This window comes from Xenopus laevis, chromosome 7L, assembly GCF_017654675.1.
Source record: "Xenopus laevis strain J_2021 chromosome 7L, Xenopus_laevis_v10.1, whole genome shotgun sequence".
NCBI classification, from domain to species: Eukaryota; Metazoa; Chordata; class Amphibia; order Anura; family Pipidae; genus Xenopus; species Xenopus laevis.
The window spans coordinates 133,624,816-133,640,345 of NC_054383.1; the positions used below are offsets into that span (position 1 = coordinate 133,624,816).

The window sequence follows — 15,530 nt, forward strand, 5'->3', positions numbered from 1 at the left end:
TACTTCAAACACGGATTACTCCACAAATCTCCAATGTTGTAGCAACTTTGTAGTAGGGATGCACCGAATCCAAGATTCGGTTCGGGATTTGGCCAGGATTCGGCCTTTTTCAGCAGGATTCGGATTCGGCCGAATCCTTCTGCCAGGCCGAACAGAATCCGAACCCTAATTTGAATATGCAAATTAGGGGCGGGGAGAGAAATCGCGTGACTTTTTGTCAGAAAACAAGGAAGTAAAAAACGTTTTTCCCTTCCCACCCCTAATTTTCATATGCAAATTAGGGTTCGGATTCGGTTCGGTATTCGGCCGAATCTTTCGCAAAGGATTCGGGGGTTCGGCCGAATCCAAAATAGTGGATTCGGTGCATCCCTACTTTGTAGCTCCTAAAGCACCAAGTGCACAATCCAGCTCCCACCTTCACCTTGCACCCACTGACCCTCTCTCAAACATTCTGACCTATCCTTGAATAGAGAATAGCTCCCAGAATGGAGAAATCCTTTTTTCACCAAAGGAAGCTCACAGGGCAACCAGGAGTCAGATACTAAGAATATCTTCTGATCCAGGGGTTTTGGCTCAGGCTGCATGTCAACTTGTCCTTCACTCACTTCATGTGCTGGATTCACAAAAATACACATTATTGAAGAATTCGATAAATAGTGTGGGTATAATAAAAATATTAATAATAACAATAATAAACTTAGTACTATCCAATTGCATTAATAAAACCCAAGCTGCAGAGAGATACTGAGGGGGTTCAAGCAGTTCAAGCAGTTTTAGCAGCAGAAGGCCCATGCATTACCTAATAAATGGGCCCCATCATGTCTGTTTTGCCCACCACCAATAAAGATAGTCTTGCAAAGTGCACAAAAAAAGGAAAAAAAAAGTAATACTTTCTACACATGTACCTGGTATAGACAATTTGTTCTACAAAACAAGGGCTCAAACTTGCAGTATCTTGTAACAAGTCACAACCAATCAGATGTTTTGCTTTTATCATTCAGAGCACTGGAATTGTAAAAGCAGTCACAGCAGAGGGGGTAAAGAAGGAGGTTTTATATTGGGAATCTACTGGGAATCTAAGTATCTGCCTAGCAAGGAGCAGACATGGAGGAGCTTCAGTCTCCATGTTTGACACAAGAAATAACAAAAAAGAAGGAATTGTCATTATTAAAACAACAGGGAAAGAATATGTTCAACACAAGCCCTATTCGCAGCACTCGTGTTGAACAAGGAGGAATACTGCCCCTTAAAGCAGCCCCTGCCTAAGCTGAAGCAATTGATCATTTTGCCCCAGAGATTTAAAAGCGGTAAAATGATGAATTGATTTCTGTGCCAGCGCACGGCTATACCACTGTCAGGAGTGCGACCTTGTTCTCAGGCTGCAGCTCCACGTGCCGATCATTGTGACTTTCTTGTTCAGGGTTAAGTTCACCTTCCCCATTGAGACCATTTTGTGTGGCTGGAAGATTCTCCAATATTTGTCCTATTTTCTTCCTGTGAAAATGAAAACAAGCAGGTTAATTTCATTCAGGAGAGAAAGGTAAATGATAATTATAATGAGGAGTTATTGGAGAAAGATCATCATAATAAAGACAGAAGACACTGAAGGTGCAATGTACTGTTCTCTATAGGTTGTTGGAGGGGCCCTAAAGTGGTGTTGGTGGGGGAAGGTTACGTCTAGTTGTGCCACAGAACTGACTCCAAATGAAGAAGCCACAGAAGCACAAAGTGGGGACATTGCACATACCTGCCCACCGTGATACCCCCAATTGCCAGCAGATTTTGCACTGTTAACCCTATAACTAGACACCAAAGAACAAACAGGTGCAAATAAAATATTTCAGTTGGGTGTATAAGAAAAGTCATTATTTGTTGACAAACACAAAGAAAATGGTAATGGCATATACTATATGCAGTTATTAGTTGCAGTGTAACAAACAGTAGCACATTGGTATGTGTTTTTTTCATGTATGTAACATTCCCCTACAAATACTTATCAACAGAAACCCAACTGCAGAAATACATTTGCACCCGAATACTTTATATGTAGACGCACTAGATATTAGTGTACGCCAACAGACCAATGTAAATGCCACCGATTTTGGGCTTGAACTTATGAAATTGGCTGCAAAGTGCAGTGTTAGCCGGCACTTGTTTTTCAGGGGTCTCCTGTACTTATACCAGGGTTGCCACCTTTTTTCTTTGGGGAAAACGGGCAGGGGGCGGGCCGATGATGTCGGGGGGTGGGGCAGTGATGTAGAGGGGCGGAGCGGATGAGATGGGGCGGGATGGGTGATGTGGGGGTGAGACTGATTGGCTGATTGCCATGTCATTCACTTCAATGTCCTGCCCCGGATTTCCTCATTTTGAAATCCTGACAGGTGGCAACTCTACTTATACCATTGGCTGGGACAGGGCAAGGGTGTGGTGGGGGCATAACTGGAGTGGTTAGAGCATGACTTGGGCTTGGACAAAGAGTTCATGGTTTGGTTAATGGTTTTTTACCTAAAAAGATAGCCCAGTCCACCAACAATCATCAGACTCAGAAACAGAATCAGAGGTAGGATAACTCCACGCCAGAAAGTTCTCTTTCCTGATTCTTCGGGACCTTATGGACAGATTAACAATACACAGTCACTCTCTTTGTACTTCACAAATAGGCTTTACATTTATTTGTACTATAAATATTCTATAACCTGCTGCAATAGGTTACTGGGCCGGATATCTGCCTATGATGTAAATGTTTTTCCATTTATACAAAATAGGGATCTCTGGTGGCCAGATGTCATGAGTCATTACTGGCTGCTGTTGTGCTTTATTGGCAGCCATTGCAGATATGTGTAAGATGCATTTGTAATTCGTTTCTGCACTCATTAGATCTATACAGTTTGCCAAGCTGAATGTAGACCCATGGCAAATACCTGTACCCATGGCAAATACCATGGCATATAACAGCAGCCTGCCCAGTGTTCCCTGGGTACTGTATGTGGGGCAGAAGGGAGGATATTTAGATCTGAATTTTACAAAACATGACACCAATACAACAGTTTCAAGCAATTCAACAAAAAGTGGTGACTGGTAGTGCCACATGTTTCTTCCCCCCCCCCTTACAGTTTCCCCTACAGATGTATATAGGTTCTTTTCTTGTGTTTAGTGTACAGATATGGGACCTGTTATCCAAAATAACCTGGGGTTTTCCGGGCAACAGATTATTCCGTAATTTGGATCTTCATACCTTAAGTCTACTAGAAAATCATATAAACATTAAATAAACCCAATAGGCTGGGTTTGCTTCCAATAAGGATTAATTATATCTTAAGCTGGCCATAGATGTTGAGATTTTTAAAAGATCAGATCCTGATTGTGAGACCACGATCTTCTCGGAACGATCGTACGAATTGACCATCAACTAAAAAGACCAATTTGGCAGGAAAACAAAGGGGAGCTGCCTGCTTGGCCCTGCAAACATAGACACATTGCACTGGGACCGACAAAGATTTTTTGACCTGGCCGATCAATTCCCTGACAGACGTCGGCCGAAAAATCGTAAGATGTACGATCGTTCGAATACCACTAACCGCATGATAATTTCGAAGGATTGGTCGGGCTTCCCTAAAATCAGTCGTTCGGCAAGACGAATCATCGCATCTATGGGGAGCTTAAGTTGGGATCAAGTACAAGCTACTGTTTTATTATTACAGAGGACACATTTTTTTAAAAAATTTGGATTATTTGGATAAAAGAGAGTCTATGGGAGAAATTTACTAAAGTGGCTAACGCTGGCTAAAATTCGCCAGCGTGACATAATTTCGGCACTTTGGCAATTCATAATTTCGCCAAGGAGATAGACTCTGTCGCAACTTTGCACTCTAACGCCAGGCGAATTTTTGCTCTGGCGAAAGATCGTTAGTACACAAATTCACAAAGTTTTTGATTTTACTGAACGTTACCTCTATCGCCAGACTTGCCTTCGCCACCTCAGACCAGACGAAGTGCAATAGAGTAGATAGGAGTTCCTCAAAAAAAAGTTGAACATTTTTCTAAGTCCCAAAAAACGCTGGCGTCTTTTCCTTTTTACAGGGTGATAGGCTGAAAAAGATCGAAATTTTTTTTGGGGTTCCCTTCTTCCCCCCTACATTTAATAAAATATGGCACCTAAACTAAACTGTGGGCACATGTGTAGGGCAATATAACACCTCTATTTTATTTTATTAAGGTTCCCTGGATTTGTGTAGTGTAATGTATTTGCTGCAACATATCCGTCCATTGTACTTTAACTGCACGCCATATGCAAATTAGCCAACGCTAGTGTAACTTCGAACTGCTGAGCGTATTTTCGCTAGCGCAACTTCGCCAGTGTTCGGTACCCTATGTGCAACTTCGGATCTTCGTGAATTAGCATTGTCTGGGCGAATTTACGCCTGGCAAAGTGTTCCAATGTGCGCAAAGCCAGCACTGGTGAGTCAGTTAGTGAACTTGCTCCTATGGGAGACAGTCTTTCTGTAATTTTGGAGCTTTCTGGATAATGGGTTTCCAGATAAAGGATCCCATACATGTATATGTTTTTCAACATTTATCAACATGGGATGGGTAGGTCACATTGGTATTCTTGCCCTGTTCCGACAAGGAGGCAAATTCACTAAAGGGCGCATTTTTGCCAGCGAATGATCCGCCATACTTTGCAAAACGTAAATTCATTATCACTATGCTAATTCACTAAAATGCGAAGTTGTGTCTCTGTAGCCAAACCCTGGCAAAGTTTTGCTAGCGTTAAATCGTCAGCATGAGCATTTCATAGTGAACTTTCACTAGCGTTCAATTCTGCCTAATGAAACTTAATTAGTACATTTACGCTTAGATCAGTTTGAATAGGGCGGGTACATATAGGTCATATATGTGTCTTTATTACAGATGTTGGTGTAAATGCTTGAAGTGGCCACTTATTATTACACATGTCCAAGGAAGAAAAATAAAGTCAAAAGAAATCCTCTAATGTCCTAGACATGAGCCCACCTTAAGAAAAACGTGGAATGTCCTTCAATGGTTGGGAAAAAAATGTTAGCAATTAGAATTTTTGAAGGCAATACCGCTTTAAAATATGAAAAAACAACATCTTTTTTTATAATTGATAGGACTTTTCGGCATACAGGATATGATGTCACTGACATAAGATTGAGGAGGAAGTAACTTCATCTTATCAGTTCACCAGGTCTAAGGTGGCAAAGGAAATTCTGTAAAACATTCTGTAAAATTCGTACTTTAGTGAATTTGTGAAGTAACGATTGTTCGCCTGGCGATAGGGCGCAAAACTGCTCTAGAGACGGTCTTTTTTCGGTACTTCTTTTAGTAAATTGGCTAAGTCCCTGCTGATGGGATTTCTGGTGAATTTTCTCTAGTGACGGCCACTTCGCCCATTAGTAAATCTGCCCCATATTCTTTATTTGGAAAGGCCACCATGACTTTATTCTGCAATAGATAAAAAAAAGCTCCTCTGTCTACTTTACTCTACAGTTGCCCTTGTGCCCTGTGCCTGCAAAATACACTGGCTTGGCATTGGCCTATCAGTTTTCACACGGGATATTGGGTGAAGTCCATGGAGGGTGCAAAGCATTCGATGGTGTTTTCTACTCCAGCAGAGAAAACCCAATGGGTACCACTAGCCTTAAATCTATTCTCCTGGCTATTAAAATTGATCCACCCTCTCCATGAATGGCAGTAAAAGGTAAGAAAGAGTAAATGGATGTACATGCACTAATAAACTATGTAAATTCTGTATATGAAACTAATAAAGCATTAGTAGAAAATTAAATGATTATTATAATAATAAAAGGGGGGATTATCTGATGCCAGTATCTCCTTTAGATAAAATCAGCCCTGCTAAAGGCCATCCATGGAAGAGTCCCGATTGTTTTCACATCATCCGGTCACCATGTTTGATCCTATAGTCAATAATCTATAGATATAGATTATTACCTGCTCCCCTAAACAACAAAAAAATAACTTTTTCATAAAATAGATACATAAATGACAAACCTGCATTAGGGTCTCCGTGGCTGGTTGGGCCTGTTGGGCGCTCCTCCACGGAATGCTTGCATTCTACAATATCAAAGAGTTACTACAAGTCATTATCTGATTATCTGTGGTGGGTAGACAACCTTGTGATGAACCTCTGATACCCTACTAATAACATCTGAGAAAATAAGAACCAGAAACCTCACACAATACAAAGATACAGATGATAGACGTGTGGTTAACCTAAACAGTGGGATGGTTGAGTGAAGGGAACTGGCTGGTATGACACTAATTAGCTCCTTAAAGGGCACCAATCATGACCAAAATCATTTACTAAGTAAATACACTACGTGAAAGTTCAAGAAATCCGATTTTTAAAACAGTTACAATTGTTTGTATAATGTAAATGATCAGCTCACTATTCCTACTGCAAGATCTCCCCTATCTCCCCTGCAGTTCTAGCTGAGGCAGACATCTTGGATTTCACTGGCTCCTCCTACCTATATCTTCCCAGCCAACTGTAGCTCTGAAATCTTGCACATGCTCAGTTGATATTCCTTGTTGCTTATCAACCCTTCTAAGCTATTTTCAAATCAGCCAAACCTGTGTGTTAGCTGCTGTACAGTAGTGCTGCCACCTGCTGGAAGTTACTGTGTGCCCTTCATTTGCATAATGACTTTACCAGCAGGGGACAAGATAGGGAAATCTCCTGATACTTCTAGTGGAGGAGTTTACTTAAACAAGGCATTCTGGGTAGAATACTCAAAGCAGTTTTACAATCTGAGCATGCTCCTGAAATTTGCATATTAGAGTCTCTGTTATAGTCACAGTATGGCCTCCCTCAGTGAAAGAACCCATTTGACAAAGTAAGGGATTTTTTTAAATCCTGTAGTTTTTTCAAAAAACTATATATGTAATTTAAACGTGTTTAGTTTGTACTGGTCAGATTGTTAATATATGTTTGATTTTGGCTGTGATAGGTGCCCTTTAAGGTGATTTAGCACCAAAATATTCAGACTTATATATGTAGATTATTGATGGACTGCATTATCCTAAAGAGCTTAGATATAGCACAGCAGTATTCAGAGCAGTGCAGCTCACTTAAGAAAGAGGCTGATGTTCTTCTGCTTAGGAATGAAATTAGAAACCTTTCTCACATCTTTCCTAAGCAGAAGAACATCAGCCTCTTTCTTTCTCCTGACAACTTCCTTGACTACTTGCTGGTCAGACTGGTGGGAAAATGACCAGCAGGTGGCGCTGTTGTAACAAAATTCATTCATAGTAACAGCACATGTATCCCTTAATATCTTGGAATAAAAAGAAAATAAATAATGAATGTACATTACAAAAGTGCTTAGAATAGAACCTTCATGAATTTTACATTCACTTATTTTAAAGGTTTACTTATCCTTTAATAGAAAAGCACAGGCATCTATTCACCAATGAATATCTATGGCATTTTAGGGGGTTCCCCAGCACACAGGCTCATATTTGCTTCATACCTTTGTATTCTTTAGGGTTCACCACCTCAGTGAGGCCCCTCTGCTCAGTTCCATGTTCTACTTTGACCTCTTGTTGATCATTTATTTGGAAGATAATCATAACGGTGGTCTCATTGACAATACAAGCTTGAACGGGGAAATCTGCACATGCTTTGTGGGGGCAAAGATCTGCCTTATTGATCACACAGCTTTTTTCCAACTCACATTTGATCACTATTGGTGACCCGTTCACCGGGACTATACAGATTGTGGGATCTGAGGAGAAACACAAGAGCTAGAGATTTAAAGTCATTTTTTTTCTTCCAGAAAAGCCTACACACCATTTTCAATTCCATACAAGAAAAAATGCATTAATTTTATCAATTACATTTTTTGTTGTGATTTCTTAAACAATATTTTGTAACATTAATACTCAACTAGGAACCCATATATAAGCAGCCAAGAACAAACAATCCTTTGGGGTCAGAACTGATGAACGGATGTCCTTTCCAACCTGAAACATTTTTATATTTATTTTTGTCTATGTTTAAGTACTTTCTCTTTAAGACAATGAAGCTCAAATGACTGTTAGTGACAAAAGTTCTCCATGTGGGCATATGGTTTGTAGTTCTTGCTCAGTCTTTCTTTTCAGGTGACATTGATACAAAAGATACTGATTGATGTATTGATAAGAACATGTACTTACACAGTAAGGCACGGGCGCTGCATAAAGATCTTGCCAAGATCAATCCAAAACACACCCAAAGGAAACCTGTTACATAAAAGAAATTGTTTATCTGATCCAGTTTGAACTGAGTGTTATTAAACGTAATCATTTTTTAGAGCTACTGTTGTTTGAGTGCAATCACATACTGAATACACCCTCTCGACCATTAGACTCGAACCCATGGAATCAAAAATAAACACATGGTTTAAGGCCACTGGAAGCAACGTCCAATGGTTGGTGAGCAACACCAACATCTTACAGGTTTTGGGATCACTTAAAGTGTTAGGTACAATTAATTGTGCTCTTCATGACAAGGTTAAATAGGGGAGAATTGATTTAGTCTTCTGCTAAAGGTGTTAGTCCTTCTTTAGTTTAATGACAGAGGGGTGGCCTGTGTACTCATGGGTGGAAGGAGGTACAGATCATACTAGTGTAGACATGTCTATCAATGCTTGGGAAGTTCCCATTGGCAAAGTGATGGTAGGTGGTTTCCCCTAGTGGTTCATAAAGTAGGGATGGCAGACTTTTTTTATTTTTGTTGGACTCCCCCAAAGAGGAGGGTGAATGCTGCCAAAAGTCTGGACTAGGAAAAAGGCACCAAGTGTAGAGTAGTGATGAGCAAAGTTTTGTTTTGCTTTGCGGTAGAATTCTATGTTTAGCAATGACCGTTGACAATTCTCATCCTCTTCCCAGCTGTCACGGTCGGCACCCAACACCAGAACAAACACCAGGCACCCTGGTCTTGGCTCGTGCTTCACCAGTAGTGTGACCGCCTTTGGGCCTTAGGAGGAGCCCTCGGCTTACTTGGATGCCACCTGGACTTAATCGAGAGGAGCAAGATGAGGGTTCTGGATAGGCAGAGGGGCACGACTGGTCAGGCAGGCAAGGGTCAAAACCGGGAGATCAATCAGACGGATACGGCAGAAGAGGTAGTCGAAATTCAGGCAATGGATCAGGATACAGAGGTCAGAATCGCCAGGAACAGGCAGGGGTCACAACAGGTAGTCAGAATCAAGTACAGAATCAGAATAGCAACAGCTAAAGGCACCAGGAACAACCTATAACAGGCAATGAAAACTAGTAAGATGGCCATTTAAATATTTGAATTTCCGCGCCGTTGCGCGCTGACGTCGTTGAACCAGCGCGCATGCGCCAACAAAACAGCAGGAGCGCACTGCGCACGCCCCTAGTTACCGGCGCCTAGGAGGGAAGAAGAACGCGGCGGCAGGCGTCCCTGCCGTCCCCCCACTAGACCACCAGGGTAAGTTCTTACACCAGCTGTGAGAATGGAAAATCCCTACTCGCCTGCAGTTATAATTCAGGATATTTAAGTGTCATCTCTCTCTCATCACTTTCTCCCCCAATATGATCTAATGCACTTAATATGATGGGTCGTTGCTATTAATGATGTACACTTATAGAAATATATTATAAAACAATTGATATACATAATATTAAAATCTTCTTACTTTAACAGACAGTACTCACATTTTGTCAGCCAAGTCAACTTCATTCCCTCAACTTCACAATCAGGTTATGCAGGAACGAAATGAGATCATACGTTGTATCTATGAAGTCCAGTAGCAAATGCAGCAAAATCCAACTTGTGCGTTGTAAAGTTCACATGGTTCAGATGGCGATTAAAATTTCCTGATATCAGGACAGATTTTATACAGCTGCTACAATGGAACCGCGGAGGAAGGTCTTGAATGATGGTTGGATGGACAGAAAAAAGCTCTGCCACAGAGATGAAATAGAAAGAGTTGCAGCCACCAATCAGTCTTTTCATGCAACTAGAAGAAGATGAGGCACAATCATGACTCAATATGGGTTATTCTATGGATACTTCTGACCAGTCTTCCAACCAATGCAAAATAATCACAAATAAAAATAGAACGCATGAAGCACCTGCAGTGACCCATGTGTGACATCAATACCAGACCTAGACCCCAGAACTCCTCCAGAACTTTCCTACAATCTGCCCACTTGCCTTTTATTTTCTTTAACAATTTTCTTCCTCAATAGAGATGCCACATTTATAGGTTAGTCTGAGGTTTATGACATGTATCCCCTTTACACAGCCTCTCAGATGTGCCAGAAATATAGTGCTTGGATACGTCACATGCAGACGGGGTGACATTGGGATCAAGCACATAATAAACATGAGTGAAGGTGGCCATAGACGCACTGATGTTATTGTACAAGTATTTTCGTATTTGGTGCATCTATGGTGGTAGATGAGCCGATATCAGCAGAAGACTTGGATATCGGTCGGCCCAGGTGGAAAATTTTGATTGGGCGTCTATGAAGGCACCCGAACATTGACCATTGTTAGTCCTGAATCATCAGATACAGGTAGAATTCTATTGTTTCTATCTGTGTATCTGATGATTCAGCTGTACATGTGTGTATTGAAACGAACAATCAATCTTGGAAAGATCCAGGAAAGATCGTTATTTAAATGTCTATGGCCACCTTAAATCCTAAACCACTGCATAAATTACACTTCACGTTGTAACCTCTGCCACCAAACCATCCACAGTGCCCAAGGTTCAATAGGATACACAGTTATATCCTTATAGCAATATGTCTCTATAGCTCATTTCCCAAGCTCTGCAGAACCAGTGGTCCCATTATATGCAAAACAATCCTTCAATGAGAATCCCAGCTGATCTGTGTAATTCTGGCTCCATGTTCTTTGTTCCTACAACTGGAGCTAGAAGCAATAAACACTGCTAAACAGCAGTATCCCCCTTCATCCCTGATGTTTGATAATATCAACAAAGCCAAATAAATACAATCATCTCTTTAGGTAAAATAATAGCAAGATGGCCACCATACAGCAGGTAAGCAGCATTCTCATTGGTCAATTCTCTTGCATCTGTAAGTTTTTAGTGGCCTTCTTTAGGGAACTAGTGGGTGCAATGGAGCAGATTTATATCTCCTTTAATGCTTGGGCCAGATGATTGTGGATCTCGGCCTACGGAGAAACACAGGCTGAGGATCCGCTCCCCCGGCTGTTCCTCTGCTCCTACTCTGACTGCACCTGAAAGCATTGTCTCTGCTCGGGTACAGGCAGATGCAGCTGAGATCAGCACCGAAACACGAGATTTGGCATTTTTGTAACCTAAAAATATATGTAGAAAGCCCATATAAAACAATGAACACGATGTCGCCACTAGATGTCATACTTAGTCTACAGGATAATTCACATAGAAGAAGAATGAACAGATTCAAGGCAGTCGTTTCAAACTGCAAGTGTAGTGTGTAAAACACTACAAGTTTTGGGACGAGCCCTTTCTCAGGTATGCAGGGTGCAAGGTATTATGGGATTAAATACCCTCCCCTAAACCATGAACCTCCCCCATTCACCTCTTAAAGTGACAGTAATGCCTTACACAAGTAAAAAGATTACAAAAACGTGTGTTATAAGTCCATTCAAGTCCAATCAAGTCCAGTGTGCCCATGCAATCAATTCACTTTTGTATGTGCCATAGGCAAGTCTTAACTAGGAAATTGCCACCTCCGGCTATCCCTGGTGTATTTGCTTACAAATCACAGGTACTGCAAAAATTAGCCTACTTAAAGGAATTGTTCAGTATAAAAATAAAAACTGGGTAAATAGACAGGCTGTGCAAAATAAAAAATGTTTCTAATATAGTTAGTTAGCCAAAAATGTAATGTATAAAGGCTGGAGTAACAGGATGTGTTACATAATAGCCAGAACACTACTTCCTGCTTTGCAAATCTCTTTTTGTTTTCACTGATTGGTTACCAGGCAGTAACCAGTGACTAGAAGGGGGCACATGGGACATAACTGTTGCTTTTGAATCTGAGCTGAATGCTGAGGATCAATTACAAACTCACTGAACAGTTATGTCCCATGTGGCCCCCCTTATAGTCACTGACTAACTCAGAGTTAGAGAGCAGAAAAGTAAGTAGTATTCTGGCTATTATGTTACACATCCACTCACTCCAGCCTTTATACATTACATTTTTGCCTAACTAACTACATTAGATATATATTCTGTTACAGAATCAAAAGACTTGCCTATAATAATAATACACGTTTTTGTAATCTTTGTACTTTACTACTATTATTACTATAATTGTCACTTTAAGAGGTGAATGGGGGAGGTTCCTGGTTTAGGTGAGGGTATTTAATCCCAAAATACCTTGCACCGTGCACACTTGAGAAAGGGATGTAGAGGCAGATTTATCACGGGTCGAATTTCGAGGGTTAATAAACCCTCGAATTCGACCCTTGAAGTTAAATCCTTTGAATTTAACGCAAATCCTTCGAACGATTTTAAGCGATCGATTAAAGGATTTTTTTTTGATCAAAAAAATTTAAAAAAAAGTGCTGGGGAAAGTCCCCATAGGCTAACATTGTACCTCGGTAGGTTTAAAGTGGCGAAGTATGAAGTCGAAGTATTTTTTAAAGAGACAGTACTTCAACTATCGAATGGTCGAATAGTCGAACGATTTTTAGTTCGAATCGTTCGAATCGAAGTCGAAGGTCGTAGTAGCCTATTCGATGGTCGAAGTACCCAAAAAAAATACTATGAAATTCAAAGTTTTTTTCTTTCGAATTCTTCACTCGAGCTTAGTAAATGTGCCCCGTATTGTTTTACACTGCCAAATAAAAGAACACTTGCAGTTTGAAACGCCTGCCTTAAAGCTGTTCATTCTTCTTCTATGTCAATTATCCTGCTCACCTTGAACTCACCTTGGGTGTGTTACACAGACTCCTGCAATTTACAGCTGAACTTTGAATGAATACGTTTTTACCAGAATTCTATTTTATTTCTTCCCATACTTAGTCTACAGTACACGCAGCAAGATCACAAAGCCTTTGAGGCAAGAGTTTAACATATAAGCTTTGCCCAGGAATATTTACAAGATTAATTACCGAATTAAGTTTAAAAAAACCTTTAGGTGCAATACAATTAAGAAAATAGTCCAAAAGCTTCACATTTTATAAGCCCCTTCCCTAAATATTCTTGTTCTTATTGATAAATGGCCTTCTGGCATGAATCTAAATTCCCTCATATTATTCTGGCCGAATGCCCAGTGACTGGTTTGTGTATTTAGTAATCGTATAAGCCAGATGTGCCTGTCTACCTTCAGAAATTCCCGAAAATCACTAAAATGCCAAATCCATGAAATATTTTCCCATGCTTTCAGGGAATTTCCAGGGGACACGTTGTTTTATGAACACTAAGCCAATGCTCCCGAGGCTACACTGTTTGGATGTACGGGCATATAAAATGTTTTTGGAGAAATAACTTTGTTGTGTGTGTTTTTTTAAAAAAAGATGAAAAATAATATTTCAATAGGGAATATAATGCATGATATGATTTAAGGATTTAGACTGTAAGGGTCTAATAATAAGGGAAGGGGAGGTTGGGAAGAAGTGGGTGAAGAGGGAGCTGATGTGTTTCTCAAGGAAGAATAACAATGAGTTTCAACTCCAATTTGGTAGCTAAGAATCAATGGTTCCACCTCAAGATGGAGAATTGAACCCAATTCCTCTAGGATTTCAATGTTACTAATAGACACAGATCATTCTCTTGGACTGGATCTTTACTAATGACAACGACAACACAATGTATTGAGATCGGGTGATTTCCCTGCAATGCACGTACCTTCCTACCTGTTGAGATCCCTACTGGCCAGTGCTGGGGTCCAATCTCTGGAGTTTTCCTCTGGCGGTGGCTTTCATCAGTTTGGTGGCGACCCGGTTACCTTCACCCAATGTGGTTTATCATCTGAGATGCCGAGCAACATCTGAGCCTCAGTAACGGGCAGGTTCTGATTGAAGAATATCCAGTACGGAGATGGAAATAAGTCATTAGACGTCAGTCCCTGGGATAATCCAGCCCTGGTTTTTATAGAGGTTTAGCCAAAGAGAAGACCTAGAGCAGGAGAAGAGAGGAGATTTGAAGCCGACAATGAGACAGACTGCTGTATATACATCAAGAAAGAAATGAAAAGAGTGAGGGGCAGGTACCTAGCCTCGCCCTATTGAGTCATACATAATCTGCCTATGTTCAGCCTATGTAAACTTGTCTAACTGCTTGCTAATCCAACAAAAGGCATAAAAAAACCTTACCTGAAGCCTCTTCGGTTTTCCTTATAGGGAATATAAACCATCCAGTAAAATTTAATCTCACTAACCCTGTGTTTTCTGAAATGACTATATATAGGCATACGAGTCTGTTCCTGCCTGCACTGCTGCAAACCAAACCAAACCATAAATCTGCAAGTCTTCTAATTGCTCATGTCTCCCTTTTATGATGGTTGGGGTTAAACAGTGGCGTAACTAGAGTTTGTGGGGCCCCCCTGCAGAGTAACTTTCAGGGCCCCCCCCGGCAAGCAACTTTGGGTGCCCCCTCCATTTATATTAGTCAGTGGCAATGCCAAAATTAAATGAAAACTATAGCCCCAAAATGAATACTTGAGCAACAGTTTATATCAAATTAAGTGACATATTAAATCTTAACAAACTGGAATATATATTTAAGTAAATATTGCCCTTTTACATCTCTTGCCTTGAACCACCATTTTGTGATGGTCTGTGCGCTGCCTCAGAGATCACCTGACCAGAAATACTACAACACTAACTGTAACAGGAAGAGATCACCTGACCAGAAATACTGCAGCTCTAACTGTAACAGGAAGAGATCACCTGACCAGAAATACTGCAGCTCTAACTGTAACAGGAAGAGATCACCTGACCAGAAATACTACAACACTAACTGTAACAGGAAGAAGTGTGGAAGCAAAAGACACAACTCTGTCTGTTAATTGGCTCATGTGACCTAACATGTATGGTTTGTTTGGTATGTTTGTGAATCCTACGATCCCAGGGGGCGGCCCTTATTTTTTAAAATGGCAACTTTATATTTATGATTATCCAATGGCACATAGTGCTAAAAATATAAGTATATTATGAAAATAGTATATTTACATGAAGCCGGGTTTTACATATGAGGTGTTTTATGCAATATCTTTTTATAGAGACCTACATTGTTGAGGGGTATGGTTTTCCTTTAAATATATTTTTTTCTATTTGAAGTAAGAATATATATGGAAAAGTAAATTAGATAACTGAAAACAAATTGAGCAAGGGTTGAAGAAAGTGATCATTGATATTACTCCAGTTATAAAGAGACATATAAAATAAAAATAAAATATACATGATCATTATGGAATTAGCCTATTGCCTGTTGGAACTCCATACTAATAGTAGGCCTGCTATCTAGATAACTAGGGCCCAACTTATCCTACCCATGTGCTGTTCTATT

At 40.4% G+C, this 15,530-nt stretch overlaps 1 protein-coding gene across 4 annotated transcripts in view; it reads right to left on the reverse strand.

Moving 5' to 3' along the window:
- Positions 1 to 301: 301 nt before the first annotated feature.
- The window catches only part of LOC108696899, a 40,215-nt gene continuing 24,986 nt past the window's right edge, over positions 302 to 15,530 (reverse strand). For 2 of the 4 annotated variants that reach the window (XM_018226604.2, XM_018226605.2), the window contains exons 2-8: positions 13,869 to 14,138; positions 9,709 to 10,013; positions 8,200 to 8,265; positions 7,515 to 7,769; positions 6,034 to 6,096; positions 2,506 to 2,608; positions 302 to 1,494 (exon numbers count right to left, since the gene is read on the reverse strand). In XM_018226604.2, the coding sequence (XP_018082093.1) occupies positions 1,344 to 1,494; positions 2,506 to 2,608; positions 6,034 to 6,096; positions 7,515 to 7,769; positions 8,200 to 8,265; positions 9,709 to 9,733 (663 nt within the window). In that variant the 5' untranslated portion in view covers positions 9,734 to 10,013; positions 13,869 to 14,138 and the 3' untranslated portion in view covers positions 302 to 1,343. The remainder of the gene's footprint in view (positions 1,495 to 2,505; positions 2,609 to 6,033; positions 6,097 to 7,514; positions 7,770 to 8,199; positions 8,266 to 9,708; positions 10,014 to 13,868; positions 14,139 to 15,530) is intronic. The other 2 variants (XM_018226606.2, XM_018226607.2) reach the window with 2 other exon arrangements.